Source organism: Ceratotherium simum, chromosome 14 (assembly GCF_057802395.1).
Source record: "Ceratotherium simum simum isolate JZ-2026a chromosome 14, ASM5780239v1, whole genome shotgun sequence".
Taxonomy (NCBI): Eukaryota; Metazoa; Chordata; class Mammalia; order Perissodactyla; family Rhinocerotidae; genus Ceratotherium; species Ceratotherium simum.
This window is the reverse complement of record NC_141913.1, coordinates 39,172,244-39,186,450: the sequence shown is the minus strand read 5'-3', so window position 1 is coordinate 39,186,450 and position 14,207 is coordinate 39,172,244. Positions and strand designations below refer to the sequence as shown.

Genomic DNA, 14,207 nt, shown 5'->3' with positions numbered 1-14,207 from the left:
CAACTCTGCCAGTTGGGCTAAGCCAGGAGAACCCTCCTCAACTAGGAATATGCCATGGTCTTCCAGTGGGCTGCATTGCCTACAATGGTGGTGCTGCCGTTGGTGAAGAACACCAACTCCCCTTCCCTATCAGACAGTTGGTCCCAAGGGCCTCCCCACACTGCTAGAGGGGCCGGCAGTGGGGGTGCCACTAGCTGCACCTCAATGTCAGTGAGCAAGGGACTTATCATGGAGGAAGTCACATCCTCCTGTAATTTGGAAAGACCCTTGACATCAGATTTATTCCTTTCCTGAAGGTACCATTTCCATTCTAACAGTGAGGCCTCAGTGGCCTTGCCAGCCGCTGCTGGGTTGAATCCCTGACCTAAGGCAAGATGGGGACTTGTGTGCAAAGCAGTACAGGCCGCTAGCTTGTTAATGCCTTTGTCTCTGAAAGGGCCCAGTAGGCTGCCAAGATTTAGTGCTCTGGTGGCATGTACCGGGCTGCTGTCTGGGGCAGACATTTGGTTCAGAACCCTGTGGGCAGCCAGGTAGAGCTATGCTTGGTCCAGAGACTCTATGAGGCATAATCAGGCATTGCCAGTGATTCAACTTGGAAGTCTGAGCCCAGAGGGACTAAGGACAAGGTCTGCTGTATGCCTTGCTAGGCCACCTATAAGGCAGTTTTTTGAAGTTCTCCCCAATGGAAAGAAGCCAGTTTGCATGTAATGGCATAAATAGGCCTAAGCAGAATGGATAAGTATGGAACATGTTGCCTCCAAAAGGTGAAGTAACCTAGTATGTATTGTGCCTGCCATATGTAGGGGGAGGCTTGATTGTGAAGAGTTGATGTTTTACAACGAGAGGAATTTCTTGGCCCTTAGCTGACCACGCTATGCCCAGAGACCTGACAAAAGTGGCTCATCCTTGGATCTTATACAGGGCAATGGCCCATCCTCTCCGCTGTAAATGTGTTACTAGGTATAAGTCTTTCCAGATGGCATCCTCAGAGGGCTTCCATAGTAGAATGTTATCTATATAATGCCAAAGGCAGCAGTGAGTTAGTATGAGTGAATTTATATCTTGTTGCCATAGGTTATGTGCTATGGCAGGGATATTTAGATAACCCATGGGCAACCAAGTAAAGGTATACTGGGTACCCTTGAAAGTGAATGCAAATTGAGGTTGTGAGTCTTCAATTATCAGGACCAAATAAAACACGTTGGCTAAGTCTAGGACAGCAAAGTAGGGGCCCTGAGCCTATTGGATATCATCTACCATCTCTATAGTATTGGGAATGGAAGCCTTAACGGCAGGATCTTGTTCATCTAAGTTTTGATAGTCAATTGTTAATCTCCATTCATTGGTGGCTGGTTTTAACACTGGCCAGATAGGTCTATTAAAGGGTGAGATAGTGGGCCTAATGACCCCAGTGTCAAACACAGCTCTAATGATGGGCCAAAGGCCCTTCGTACCTTGCATCAGCCAGTATTGTGGTGTATTTACCGTTTTCACTGAAGAGGCGATTGGACAGGTTCCCATTTGGCAATTCCCACGAGAATTGCCAGGAATTTGGGTTTATTCCACTAAGCATTTCAGTGGGTGAGGTCATCCATATCTATAATAGGAAACGAGAGACCCAGGAGGGCCACCACCACTAGCAACTGTTTTAGAAATATAGTGCTAATAGACAGTTCTAGCTTAATTTGCACTCCCTTTACAGATTTACCCACTATGCCTTATAGGCTGTATGAGGTTATCTTGGGGAATTTAGAAGGGTTACCTGGAATCACCATGACTTGGGCTTCTGTGTCTAATAGAGCCGGGAATGTCTAGTTATTGCCTTTGTTCCCGTGGAGGTAGGACATGCTCAAGGAGCTGCCAAGTCCCCAGGGTAATTCTCTGGGGGCTGCCAAGCCTGTTCAGGGCAGCGGGAGCCTTGGGACTCTCTGAAGGTCTCTGGGACATTAACACTGGGCTCTGTAGTGAGGTAATCACTTGTTTTAAAGACAGGAGCTTACTCCAGGGCTGTCCAAATATAAGATCATTGTTGACCCCTAATTGGTGGAGCTGCCAGTACAAGGCCCTCCCAGGCATTGCTTCCTGACATGTTTGGCGTGGAAGCTCCAGGACCAGGAGGTGGGAAGGGTGCTCTGCAAGGTGGGCTGCAGGGCCTGGCACCTGAAGGCTGGCCTTGGGGTTGTGGGCCGCATTGGTACTGTAAAATCTAGGAGTCTGAGTAAGCGTCTCCTTCACAGCAGGCCACCACATCTACTCCTTCCAGGGCCTCCTGAATAGTTTGGGAGGTCCCCACAAAGTAGAGGAGCATGGCCCTGTAATGTGAGGGGTGATCCCTGTAAGAAGAATTATCTGGATTCAGGGTCATTTGGGGCCTCTTTAGGACTGGAGATGAAATCTGAGTCACCTGGGTTGCTATGTTCAAAGAAGTGATAGACTCATTGGACCATACCAATCTTATAGAGGAGTCGGGCCTGCTCTAGTGTTTTGCATTGGGTTTGAGCCTTTGTGGTAATAACTGCTCAGTACCAAGCCATAAAAATCCAAGTAAGCAGGGGAAGGGATTCTCCCTCTATATCTTTAGTGCTAGTGCCCTTGGGTTTGGACTCTCCCTCGTCATTGGAAGCCTTGATTATGGTGTTTCCCTTTTCCCACATGGAGGGCTAGAGGTGGTCCAGGGTATTTCCCTTCTCCCAGGTCACTTAGGTTCTGATAAAAGCCCAGCAGGTTAGGCTCTGGTTAAATAGTTTCTCCTGAGGGCAAACCTTGTTAAGAAGAATAAAAGGCTCTGGTGTATTTCGAAATGGTTCCTTTCTCCCTCCCTCTGCTGTAAACATGAGGGGATTTTTCTCTGATATTCACTGTGAGAACCTGGTGGAGTTCCAGGAGGTAAAACTCACAAAAGTGTGGGGGTCCCCGTAACTGGGTCCTCTTAGAGTTTTTATCTCTCAGAGTCTGGGTCCCCTTAAACTCGCTGAGCCTCCAGCAATTCATCTACTACCGTTCAGGTCTTTCTACCCAGCCAACTTCCTACAGAAGTTTCTACTCATGGCTTTCTGCTATGGTAAGTTGTGATTCTCTGTATTCACCTGTCTGTCTCTAATTCGGGGAGCAGTGGTTTGCCCTGTGCCCTCACTTCTCTTGTGGATCTAAGATTAGTTGTTGATTTTTCAGTTGAGCTTTTTACTTGTTAGGAGAGAGTGGCAACTTCTAAGCTCCTTTCATGCCGAACTGGAAACCAGAAATCTGCTACTATGTTCTTTAATTAAACTTTTTATTTTGAGATAATTGTAGATTTACATACAGTTGTAAGAAATAATACAGAAAGATCCCATTTACCCTTTACTCAGCTTCTCTCAATGGTAACATCTTGCAAAACTATAGTACAATATCACAGCCAGGATATTGACATTGACACAGCCAGATACAGAATATTTCCATCACCACTAGGATCCTTCATGTTTCCCTTTTATAGCCACACCAACTTCCCTCTTGTCCCTACACTTGGCAACCACTAATCTGTTCTCCATTTATATAATTTTGTCATTTCAAAATGTTATATAAATGGAATCATATAGTATATAACCTTCAGGAATGACATTTTTCATTCAGCATAACTCTCTGGAGATATATGCAGATTGTTGCATGTGTCCGTAGTTCATTTCTTTTAATTGTTGAGGAGTATTCATAGTACGACTGTACCACAGTCTGTTTTTACCATTTACCTCTTAAAGGTCATCTGGGTTGTGTCCAGGTTATGGCTCTTGTAAGTAAAGCTGCTATAATGTACAGGTTCATGTACAGGTTTTTGTGTGAACACAAATTTTTGTTTCTCTGGGAAAAATGCCCAGAAGGGCAATTGTTAGGTGACTGTTTAGTTTTTTTTAAGAAACTGCCAAATTGTTTTTCAGAGTAGCTATACTAGCCCACCAATAATGTTCATTCCCACCAACAATGTATGAGTCATCCAGTTTCTCCACATCCTCACCAGCATTTGGTGGTATCACTATTTTTTGCTTTAGCCTTTCTGATAGCTGTGTAGTGCTATCTCATTGTGTTTTTAATTTGCATTTCTGTAACAGCTAATGATGTTGACCTTTTTTTTTTTTTTTTTTTTTTTTTTTTTAGTGAGGAAGATTCACTCTGAGCTAACATCCATTTCCAATCTTCCTCTTTTGTCGCTTGAGGAAGATTAGCCCTGAGCTAACATCTGTGCCAGTCTTCCTCTACTTTGTATATGGGACGCCGCCACAGCGTGGCTTGATGAGAGGTGTGCAGGTCCACGCCTACGACCCAAACTCACCAAACCTACGACCCAAACTGACCAAACCAGGCCGCCAAAGCAGGGCGTGCTGGACGTAACCACTACACCATGGGGCCGGCCCCTGATGTTGACCAGTTTTTCATGTGCTTATTTGCCATTTGTATATCCTCTTCGGTGAAATGTTTCCTCATATCTTTTGCCCATTTTCTAGTTGGATTGTTTGATTTTTTCTTTCTTTCTTTCTTTTTGCTGTTGAGTTTTTCTCAATTGGATTATTTTATTTTGTTTATTTTTTAACGGCTTCATTAAGGTATAATTCATATAATATACAATTTACCCATTTAAAATATACTGCAGTGGTTTTTAGTATATTCACAGATATGTGCAATCATCACCACAGTCAATTTTAGAACTTTTTCATTATCTTGCTTATCCCTCTTTCCCACCCGCCAACCCCTAGTCCTAAGCAACTACTAATATACTTTCTGTCTCTATGGATTCCCTATTCTGGACTTTCATGTGAATGGAATCATATATTATGTGACCATTTGACTGGCTTCTTTCACTTAGCATAATGTTTTCAAGGCTTATCCATGTTGTAGCACATATGAGTACTTCATTCCTTTCTATGGCTGAATATATTCCATTGTATGGATATACCACATTTTGTTTATCCATTTGTCAGCTGATGGATGTTTGAGTTGTTTGCACTTTTGGGCTAGTATGAATAAGGCTGCTGTGAACATTCATATGTAAATTTTTGTTTGGACATATGTTTTTGTTTTTCTTGGGCATGTACCTAGGAGTGGAATTATTGAGTACTAGGATAACTCTGTGTTTAAGCTTTTGAGTAATTTCCAAATTGTTTTCCAAAGTGGCTTCACCATTTTACATTCCCACTAGCAGTGTATGAGGGGTCTGATTTCTCCACATGCTTATTAACACTTAATTATTTGTCTTTTTTATTTTAACCATCCTAGTGTGTCTGAAGTGATATGTCATTGTGGTTTTGATTTGCATTTTCCCAATGACTAATGATGTTGAGCCTCTTTTCCTGTGCTTATTGGCCATTTATATATCTTCCTTGGAGAAATCTATTAGCAGTTTATTCAAGTCATTTGCCCAATTTTTGATTGGGTTATTTGTCTTTTTATTATTGAGTTGTAAGAGTTCTTTATATGTGCTACATACAAGTCTCTTATCACTTATGTGATTTGTAAACATTTTTTCTCATTCTGTGGGTTGTCTTTTTACTTTCTTGATGGTGTCCCTTGAAGCACAAAAGGTTTTAATTTTAATGAAGTGCAGTTTACCTGTATTTTCTTTTGTTGCTTGTGCTTTTGATATCATATCTAAAAAAAACTGTTCCTACTCCAAAGTCATGAAGATGTAGTCCTATGTTTTCTTCTTCGAGTTTTATAGTTTTAGCTCTTACATTTAGGCCTTTGATCCATTTTGAGTTAAATTTTGTATACAGTATGATGTAGAGGTCCAACTTCATTCTTTTGCATGTGGATATCCAGTTGTCCTAGCACCATTTGTTGAAGAGACTATTCTCCCGTATTGAATTGTCTTGGCACTCTTGTCAAAAATCAATTGACAGTAAATGTGTGGGTTTATTTCTGGATTCTGAGTTCTAGTCTGTTAATCTATATGTCTATCCTTATGCCAATATCGCATATTTATATGTCTTGATCACTGTAAATTTGTAGTAAGTTTGAAATCAGGAAATGTGAATCCTCCAAATTTGTTCTTATTTTTCAAATTGTTTTGACTGTTCTGGCTCCCCTGCATTTCCATATGAATTTAGGATCAGCTTGTCAATTTTTGTAAAGAAGCCAATTGGGAATTTGATAGAGATTGTTTTGAATCTGTAGACCAGTTTGGGGACAATTGCCATTTTAATAATTTTGTCTTCCGATCTGTGAGACATCCATTAATTTTGGTCTTCTTTAATTTCTTTCAATAATGTTTCTTAGTTTTCAGAGTATAAGTTTTGCACTTCTTTTGTTAATTTTTTTCCTAAGTAAGTATGAGACTATGTATACAAGCCTCTCTGAGGGTGCAGACCTTGCTAGTCCTACCTCCGATCTATGATATCCTCAAAAGAGATCAGATCAGAGATTGGATGAACCAGCACAAATAATACCATGAAAGACAGAGAAGCCAATTGAAAATGGCTGCATTATAAAGCTCAGTTTGCAACCATAGCTGCACATTAAAATCACCTGGGGAACTTAAAGGCTTTCCCTTAGATAGGAATCTCTGAGGGTGAGACTCAGCCCTTAATACTTTTTAAAGTTCCCCAGGTGATTCCAAAGTGTAGCTAAGATTGAGAATTGCTGTTATAAAGTATCAAGTGACTCATCTCTAGTCAGAGACAGTGCTATAATAGTAGTAGTGACTTATTTTGTTTATCAGGTTAAAATTTCATCCATCCAGATGAAAATAAAGCTGTATAATTGAAAATTATTTGGGACTCGCCTTGAGAAACATTGTGGGAAAGTGTTTGAGTTAACTTATTCAAAAATGTATTATAAAACATTTCAAACAGATAACAAAGAATAGTACAGTGAACCCCCATGTGTCCATCACCTAGCTTCAACAAACATCAACTAATGGTCGTTCTTGTTTCATCTACACTCACCCATTCCCCACCACCACCCCTGAATATTCTGAAATAAACTCTGGACATAACATTTCATTTTTAAATGTTTCAGTACGTAGCTCTAAAAGATTGTTTTTAAACTTATCCTCAATATCATTATCATACCTAAACATTTTAACATGAGGTAATTTTTATGTTATGAAGGAAGAGATGATAAGAGAACAGAAGATATATCATCAATATGTGGCACAGCGGCGTGAGGAAGAAAAAGCTCAGGAGAAAGAATTGGACAGAATATTGGAGGAAGAGAAGGAGAAGAAGTTGGCTGAGAAGGACAAGGAGCTGAGACTTGAAAAAGAGGCAAGGAAACAACTCGTGAATGAAGTCATGTGTACAAGAAAGCTTCAAGTTCAAGAAAAGTGTAAGGAAATGAATCCTAATTATATTATAGTTGGGCCTTAATTCAATTTAAGTAGCAACCAAAACATTTATGAAGTAGGTATTATGTGTGAAATACTATGGAGGATGTAAGAAGGATTAAGGCAAGATCCCTGCTTTGCAGAACTTAGCTAATTGAATACACAAAGTATAAACACATGAAGAGTTTTATATCCCAGCAGATTCTGAGCAGTCATGGGGGAGATGTTCTAAAGGTTAAAGGAACAGTATGTCCTTGAATGCTCTGTGTGCCTTAGTGACAATAAAGGAGAATGAGAAGATGGGACACAGACACACACACACACACCCTTTCTTTTATCTGTCCCTCTTTTCTTTCTGCAGGTATCTCCACACCTCCATACCTTTGCTTGGGTGGTTTGCTCTGCCTATGATGCTTTTGATCTTGAGAAATCCTGGACACCCTTCAAGCCCAGCTCAAATATCTCATTCCTTGTGAGGCTCTCTGTGTTCCCCTCTTCATAATAAATCCTCTTTCGGGGGCTCTCACTGTGGCTTGCTCACAATTCTGCCTTAGAATACCATTGTATTCCCTCAGCTTCCAACAGTGCTTGGTCACAAAAGGAAATATTTGTTGAGAGAATGAACTGCCTTCTCCAGGTTTTCGCCATTCCGTGTCCAGCCCAATGAACTGGGGAGGCAATAGATGGACAGATTTACTATTAGGGAACCATTAGATTTCACGTAGTTGTCTTTGCAAGAGAAAGCTCATCTTGGTTCCCTTGATTAATTCTCCACTCGAGCAGTTGAAAATTGTTAAGCCAAAAATTTTTACAATGTTATAAACCAATGTAACTGCAATAAACAAAAAATTTATTAAAACTTAAAAAAAAAAAATTGTTAAGCCAGTATTAGATAGAGGTTTAAGAAAATGAGAAGAAAGCTTGTAAACTAAAAAGATTTCTATCTTCACCCATGATGAATGTTTTAGAATATATTAAGAAAACATGGAAAATTTAAGTATTTGGAACGTTTATAAATAAGGAAACAAAATCAACCATAATTCTACCACCCAAGAATAGCTACTATTCACAACTTCATGTATTTCCTTCCAGTATTTTTACTATGTGTATAATTTCCCCTCAAAAATTAGGATCATGTTGTATATATTGTTTTACAGCCTGCATTTTCCACTTATCATAAACATTTTTGCAGGTCAATTATAGGATTTGTAATGCTGCCTAGAAATCCATTATAAAAATGGACCATAATTTACTTTACCTAAACACAAGTAATAGACCTTCAGATCGTTTTGAATCTTTTTATTACTATTTTAGCATTTCAGGTTACCATCTCGGTACATAATTTTTTTGGATTGTATATGATTGTTTAAGATAAATTCCTGTAAATGGGTTTTGGGACCAAAGATATATACATTTTGGTTGTATTTATTCTTTGGTGAACTCTGTTTGTTTTCTTTATCATTTTTTTCTACTGGGATGCTTAAGTTTTTCTTATTTAATTTATAAGAGCTTTATATACTGTTTTTCCAATGTTTATTTTGTAGTAAATAAACTCTCTTATTAACATAAACGGCAATAGAACTGTTTTTCCTCAAGAAGAGAAAGGTGAGAAGTGTTCTAACAGTGGCAATCTGGTATAAAAAGGGCTGATCATAGATTTTCAATGAAAAATGATTAAGGGAAAATCTGTATAGATCACAGCACATATGAACTTAAGCCCTATTCTTCCCTCAGTGGAGATGACTGCTACCTTATTGATCTAAGATCCAGCCCAGTGATTCTAAGCTCTGCCTTTCTAAAGACAATATAGCATTGATGCCCAGAAAGATGTCAGCAAGTCTTGTCTGAAAAAAAGTCATTTAGAAAAAATTACTCTTATCTTTTGTAGTGCAACAAAGAGCAAAAGAACAGGAAGAACGTGCTATGGAACAGGAACGTATAAATGAAGGTCTTAAAGAGCTTAACCGTGAAGAGAAGGAGAATTTTGCAAGGTATGATTTTGTTTCCGTTTTTATTATTTACCACCAAAAAAACTGGAGATTTTTCCATAGAGAGGGGACAGTGTGCCATAATTCATGTATTATTGACATTATTTTACATCAGTATTACATTTGTCCTAAAAGCTCAAGCCAGTTTACACAGTTTCATATAAAAATAAGCACTAACCATCCTGGTAAAATCAAATTCTATTGCCATTGTGTACATTCTGATTATATACATTAGCTATTAAATTGGATGTACGTCTTAAAAAATAAAATAAATTAGAAACAATTTTTATAAAATAGGCCCAACCCTCAATCCCAATGAAATAAGATTTTTTTCCCCCATGAAATAAATTCTGAAATACAGGGTGACCTAATTAGTTAGATTAGCAGAAATGGCTTTTGGGATATGATTCCATGCAAATGTCCTCAGGCAGATTTTTGCAGCCTCACTGGGCTGGAAAACTGAAACGCTCTGGATGCTTTGGGAAATACCACTGCTCTCCTCTGACATGTGTCCCTCTGATCACCACAATCAAGTGGAGGAAAAGGCCTCCTTGTAGCCTTTCTTGGACTATAGTAGTCCTTTCCCACTGATGGCCATGCTACCCAATTTAGGCGACCTGTGTGGTGGAGGAAGAGGACCTGGCTCCTCTGATTGCTAGTCACCCTCCCTGTCCCTGGGGCTGTCGTCTGACTCACTCACACTTGGTGAATAGAAATAAACTCTTTTCTTACTAGAAAGAGTATGGTTGATGCACCTGGGCCTATTGTCACTTGGGGGCATTAACAACAAAGCCTGGCCTACACTACTGACTTCCTGCTACTGCTTCTTCTCTGGAGGTGTTTCCTTTTTGTTTTTGAAAATTGAGTTGTTTGAGATGTGAGGGGAACTTAATGGATAGTAACTCTCTTCCCTGCCCAGTTTCTGAATCAATAAGAAAAAAAAAAAGTGTAGGCAGAAGGTATTACAGTTACCTACTGGTGCATTAAAAAAACACCCCAAAATTTGTGGTTTGAAGTGAGTTATGATTATCTCTTATGATTCTGTGATGGATAGATAAGGCTCAGCTGGGTGGTTCTTGCTTTAAAGTCTTTCATGTGGTTCAAGTCAGATGGGGCTGGCCCTCCATTCATCTGACGGCTCACCTGGAGTGGACACCTAAGATAGCTACTCATATAGCTTTCAGTGTATGCTGACTGTAGTTGGGAATCTCATCTGGTGTTGTCAGCCCAAACATCTACATGTGGCCTCTCCATGTGGCTTGGGCTTCTCCCAGTATGGTGGCTGGTTCTGAGAGGGAGTTTCAATTGCAAGCATTTCAAGAGACAGAGGAGGAAATTGCCAGGCCAGTTAAGGGCTACACCTAGGACTGGCATAGCATCACTTCTGTCATATTCTATTGGTCATAAAAGCAGCTACAGGGCCCATCCAGATTCAAGGGGATGGAGGAATAAGCTCCACCTCTTGATAAGGGGAGTAGAGATTCACACTGCAGAAGAGCACATGGGAGGGGAGATATTACTGTGGCCATCTTTGGAAAATAGAAGCTGCCACAGAGGTACATGCATGCTATAATCTTTATTTCTGATAAAAGCTGATGTGAAAATATGGCTTATAGATCGTAAAATGGTGCAACTGCTATGGAAAACAGTATGAAGTTTCCTCAAAAAATTAAAAATAGAACTACCATATGATCCAGCAATCCCACTTCTGGGTATATTTTCAAAATAATTGAAAGCAGGCCCTTGAAGAGATATTTGCATAGCCGAGTTTATAGCAGCACTATTCACAATAGCCAAGAGATGGAAATAACCCAAATGTTCATTAACAGATGAATGGATAAACAAAATGTGGTATATACATACAATGGACTATTATTCAGCATTAAAAAAGGGAGGAAATCCTGTCAGATGTTACAGCCTGGATGAACCTTGAGGACATTATGCTAAGTGAAATAAACCAGTCACAAAAAGACAAATACTGTATGATTTCACTTACCTGAGGTACTTAGAGTAGTCAAATTCATAAGACATCAAATATAATGGTGTTGACTAGGGGCTGGGGGAGGGGGAAATGCGGAGTTGTTTATGGGTATAGAGTTTCTGGAGAAAGATGAAAAAGTCCTGGAGATCTGTTTTACAGCAATGTGAATATACTTAACACTACTGAACTGTACACTTAAAAGTGGTTAAGATGGGGCGGCCCCATGGCCTAGTGGTTAAGTTCATTGCACTCTGCTTTGGAGGCCTGGATTCGGTTCAGGAGTGGACCCACACCACCGTTGGCAGCCATGCTGTGGTGGCGACCCACATACAAAATAGAGGAAGACTGGCACAGATGTTAGCTCAGGGTGAATCTTCCTTAGCCAAAAAAAAAAAATTGGTTAAGATGGTAAATTTTATATTATGTGTTTTTGACCACAATAAAAAAAGTCACATTATAAATTTTAAAATGTGGCTTATATATGGAGGAAATTGTCTAGTTAATACTGAACAGAATGAGGCAAACTTACCCACCCAGTCACTAGTGGTCCAGACCACTGCAGGCCTGCCCTGCAGGGCCGTGGCCCTTTGATAGAGAGCAGAGTGGAAAACAGGCAGACCAGCCTGTTCCCAATAGGTAAGTCACTTCTTCCTTGGAAAGGAGTAAGAGAGGGGACGGAGAGAGGCCAAGGACTCTCTCCACATAGCAGTAAATATTTTGAGTGTGGAAGAAGCACTCCCCCCCTAAAATCAATATTTGTTCTAAGATTATCTTAATTCTTATTGTGTAATAAACACATTATTGAACTTTTTACCTATTTCTTCCCCACTCAGTCTGATTTTAATGGGAATTTTAATTTGACTTCACAAATTACATTAATTTTAATGCCCTAAATAAATCCAAATGCTTACTTTTATAGTTGTATACTTTGTCATTTCTAACACTTCAGACGCTCCGGGTTAGCCCAAGAGTACAGGAAGCAGCTTCAGATGCAAATGTCCTACCAGCAGCAGGCCCGGGAAGCAGAGAAGGAGGAGGCGCGCCGAGAGTTTGAAGCAGGGGTGGCAGCAAACAAGCTTTGCCAGGACAAGATCCGGGAGATCCTGTGCATCCATCGAGTGCTGCCCCGGAACATTCATCCCATGCGGAGGGCGTGCCCTAGTAAGCCGCCACTGTAGTTTCATGAGCATCTATATTGTCTTTGTCAGTCTTTTAATATTTTTCACTACAGTATGCTCGTATGTTCCTTTTAACTCATGGATAACCTTCTTCCTTTGAGTTTGTATCATTACACGTAATTTTCTTCCTGCAAATTAAACTTTGTTCCTTTTTTAGATTTTATAGACTTACAAATCTGAATAATCTACCTATAGCAGAATTATTTTCCTGACTTACCCCTATGGTTGTTGGTGTTGGAAAACACCACAGTCAGTAAGTGGTGGTGCTGCCAGTTGAACCCAGTCTGATTATAGAGTCTATGCTTTTAGTCTCTCTGCTTTACTGCCTCCCCACAATAGGTAGCAGGCAAAATCAATGAATTATAGACTTTTAGATCTTAAAAGCCCATCACAAATATTTTTGTTTTCTTTATTTTGCAAATACAGAAACAGAAGCCCAAAGAAATCTCCTATCTCTTAGTTCAGCACTTTTTCCATCCCATAACGTCATGATTTCTTACTAAAATCCAATTTGTTGTCAAAGCGGTCTTAATCAACCAATATGCCCTTTAAGGCTTGTTGTTTGGCAATATATAGCATGAGGCTATTTTCATTCCATTTCCATCACCTCATGGACTCTATCCAAACCTTTATGTTTGCTAACATAGCATTTTGGTGCAAATCCATCAAGTACATCCATAAATTACACATGGGCATGAATATTTTTCCTTCTTTAAACCATCCTTCTAATATTTCAATACCTTACATAAACTGGGCAAATAGCTTCTCAGAATTTAGCTGAGAGTTTCATCTAATAAAAAGAATAGCTTCCTATATAGGGAGGACTCTGAGATAACTGGAAAAGGGATATCACACCTAGTGCAGGTCACAATAAAAAGATGTGATTCTGTTTATGTCTCCTCTGAAGGTGTTGGCTGGACGAGGACTCTCTGAGCCAACATTGTCTCCGATGTCAATTCTTTTCTATAAAGTTCTAAGACGTGTGTTGTGGATAGAGGCTGAGGGTTATTAGCTTAGTGCTTCCAAGCATTGTGATGTGGGACTTTTATTTGAAATGACTTTGTGGATGTGCTTCTGGGAAAACTGACACAGCAAGACAGTTTCGTGCTAGGTTCTTGCCCCGTGTACCATTAATCAGCTGTGTGACCTGTGGCAGGGCTTCCTGGGATTCACTTTTCTTGTCTAAAAACTGAGGTGCTTCTAGAGCTGAAAGGGACCTGAGAGAGGGTCTACTCCAAATCCCTCACTTTATAGATGAGAACGTGTCTTGGGTTCAGTTGCCCCGCAAGCAGAGCCCCTGTGAGGACTTGGCTGCTGTTAGGTTATTTGGTAGGTGATCCAGGAAGCAGAAGTGTGGGGTGGGCGGTAGAAGGGGAGGAGCCAGTACAAGCATGTGCTATAGGTTGGTGACCACCACAGGCAACTGGGTCTCATTCCACTCGGGCCTTCTGAGGAACTGTGTAGGAAGCCTCGCAGGTGTGTACTGCCCAAGTGGAGGCTGGGCCATTTAACGCCTCACTCCTGCCCACTTTGGTCGAAGAGTGCCCCCAGGGGCACTGACTGCTCCCCACCAGGTAGGAAGCTAAGAAGGCTGTGAGAAAGCCCTGGGGTGATACAGTAGTGATGCAGGGCACGCGCTTGAGGTGACCCTGGTGCCCTGGACAGAACCATCACTAGAATCTAGTGGACAGAGGGGAGCAGTGATATAGGGCATTGCAAGGCCAGGGAAGTTATGAGGACTTACAATTTGACCAGCAGCACACAGCTGAAAC

The 14,207-nt window shown here is 40.5% G+C and overlaps 1 protein-coding gene across 1 annotated transcript in view; it reads left to right on the top strand.

Annotated features, from left to right (window-relative positions):
* The window catches only part of CFAP53 (cilia and flagella associated protein 53), a 45,229-nt gene extending 31,850 nt beyond the window's left edge, over positions 1-13,379 (top strand). Inside the window, exons 6-8 of the mRNA XM_004422527.3 lie at positions 7,074-7,290; positions 9,177-9,279; positions 12,207-13,379. Of these exons, the coding sequence (XP_004422584.1) occupies positions 7,074-7,290; positions 9,177-9,279; positions 12,207-12,435 (549 nt within the window). The 3' untranslated portion in view covers positions 12,436-13,379. The remainder of the gene's footprint in view (positions 1-7,073; positions 7,291-9,176; positions 9,280-12,206) is intronic.
* Positions 13,380-14,207: the final 828 nt, after the last annotated feature.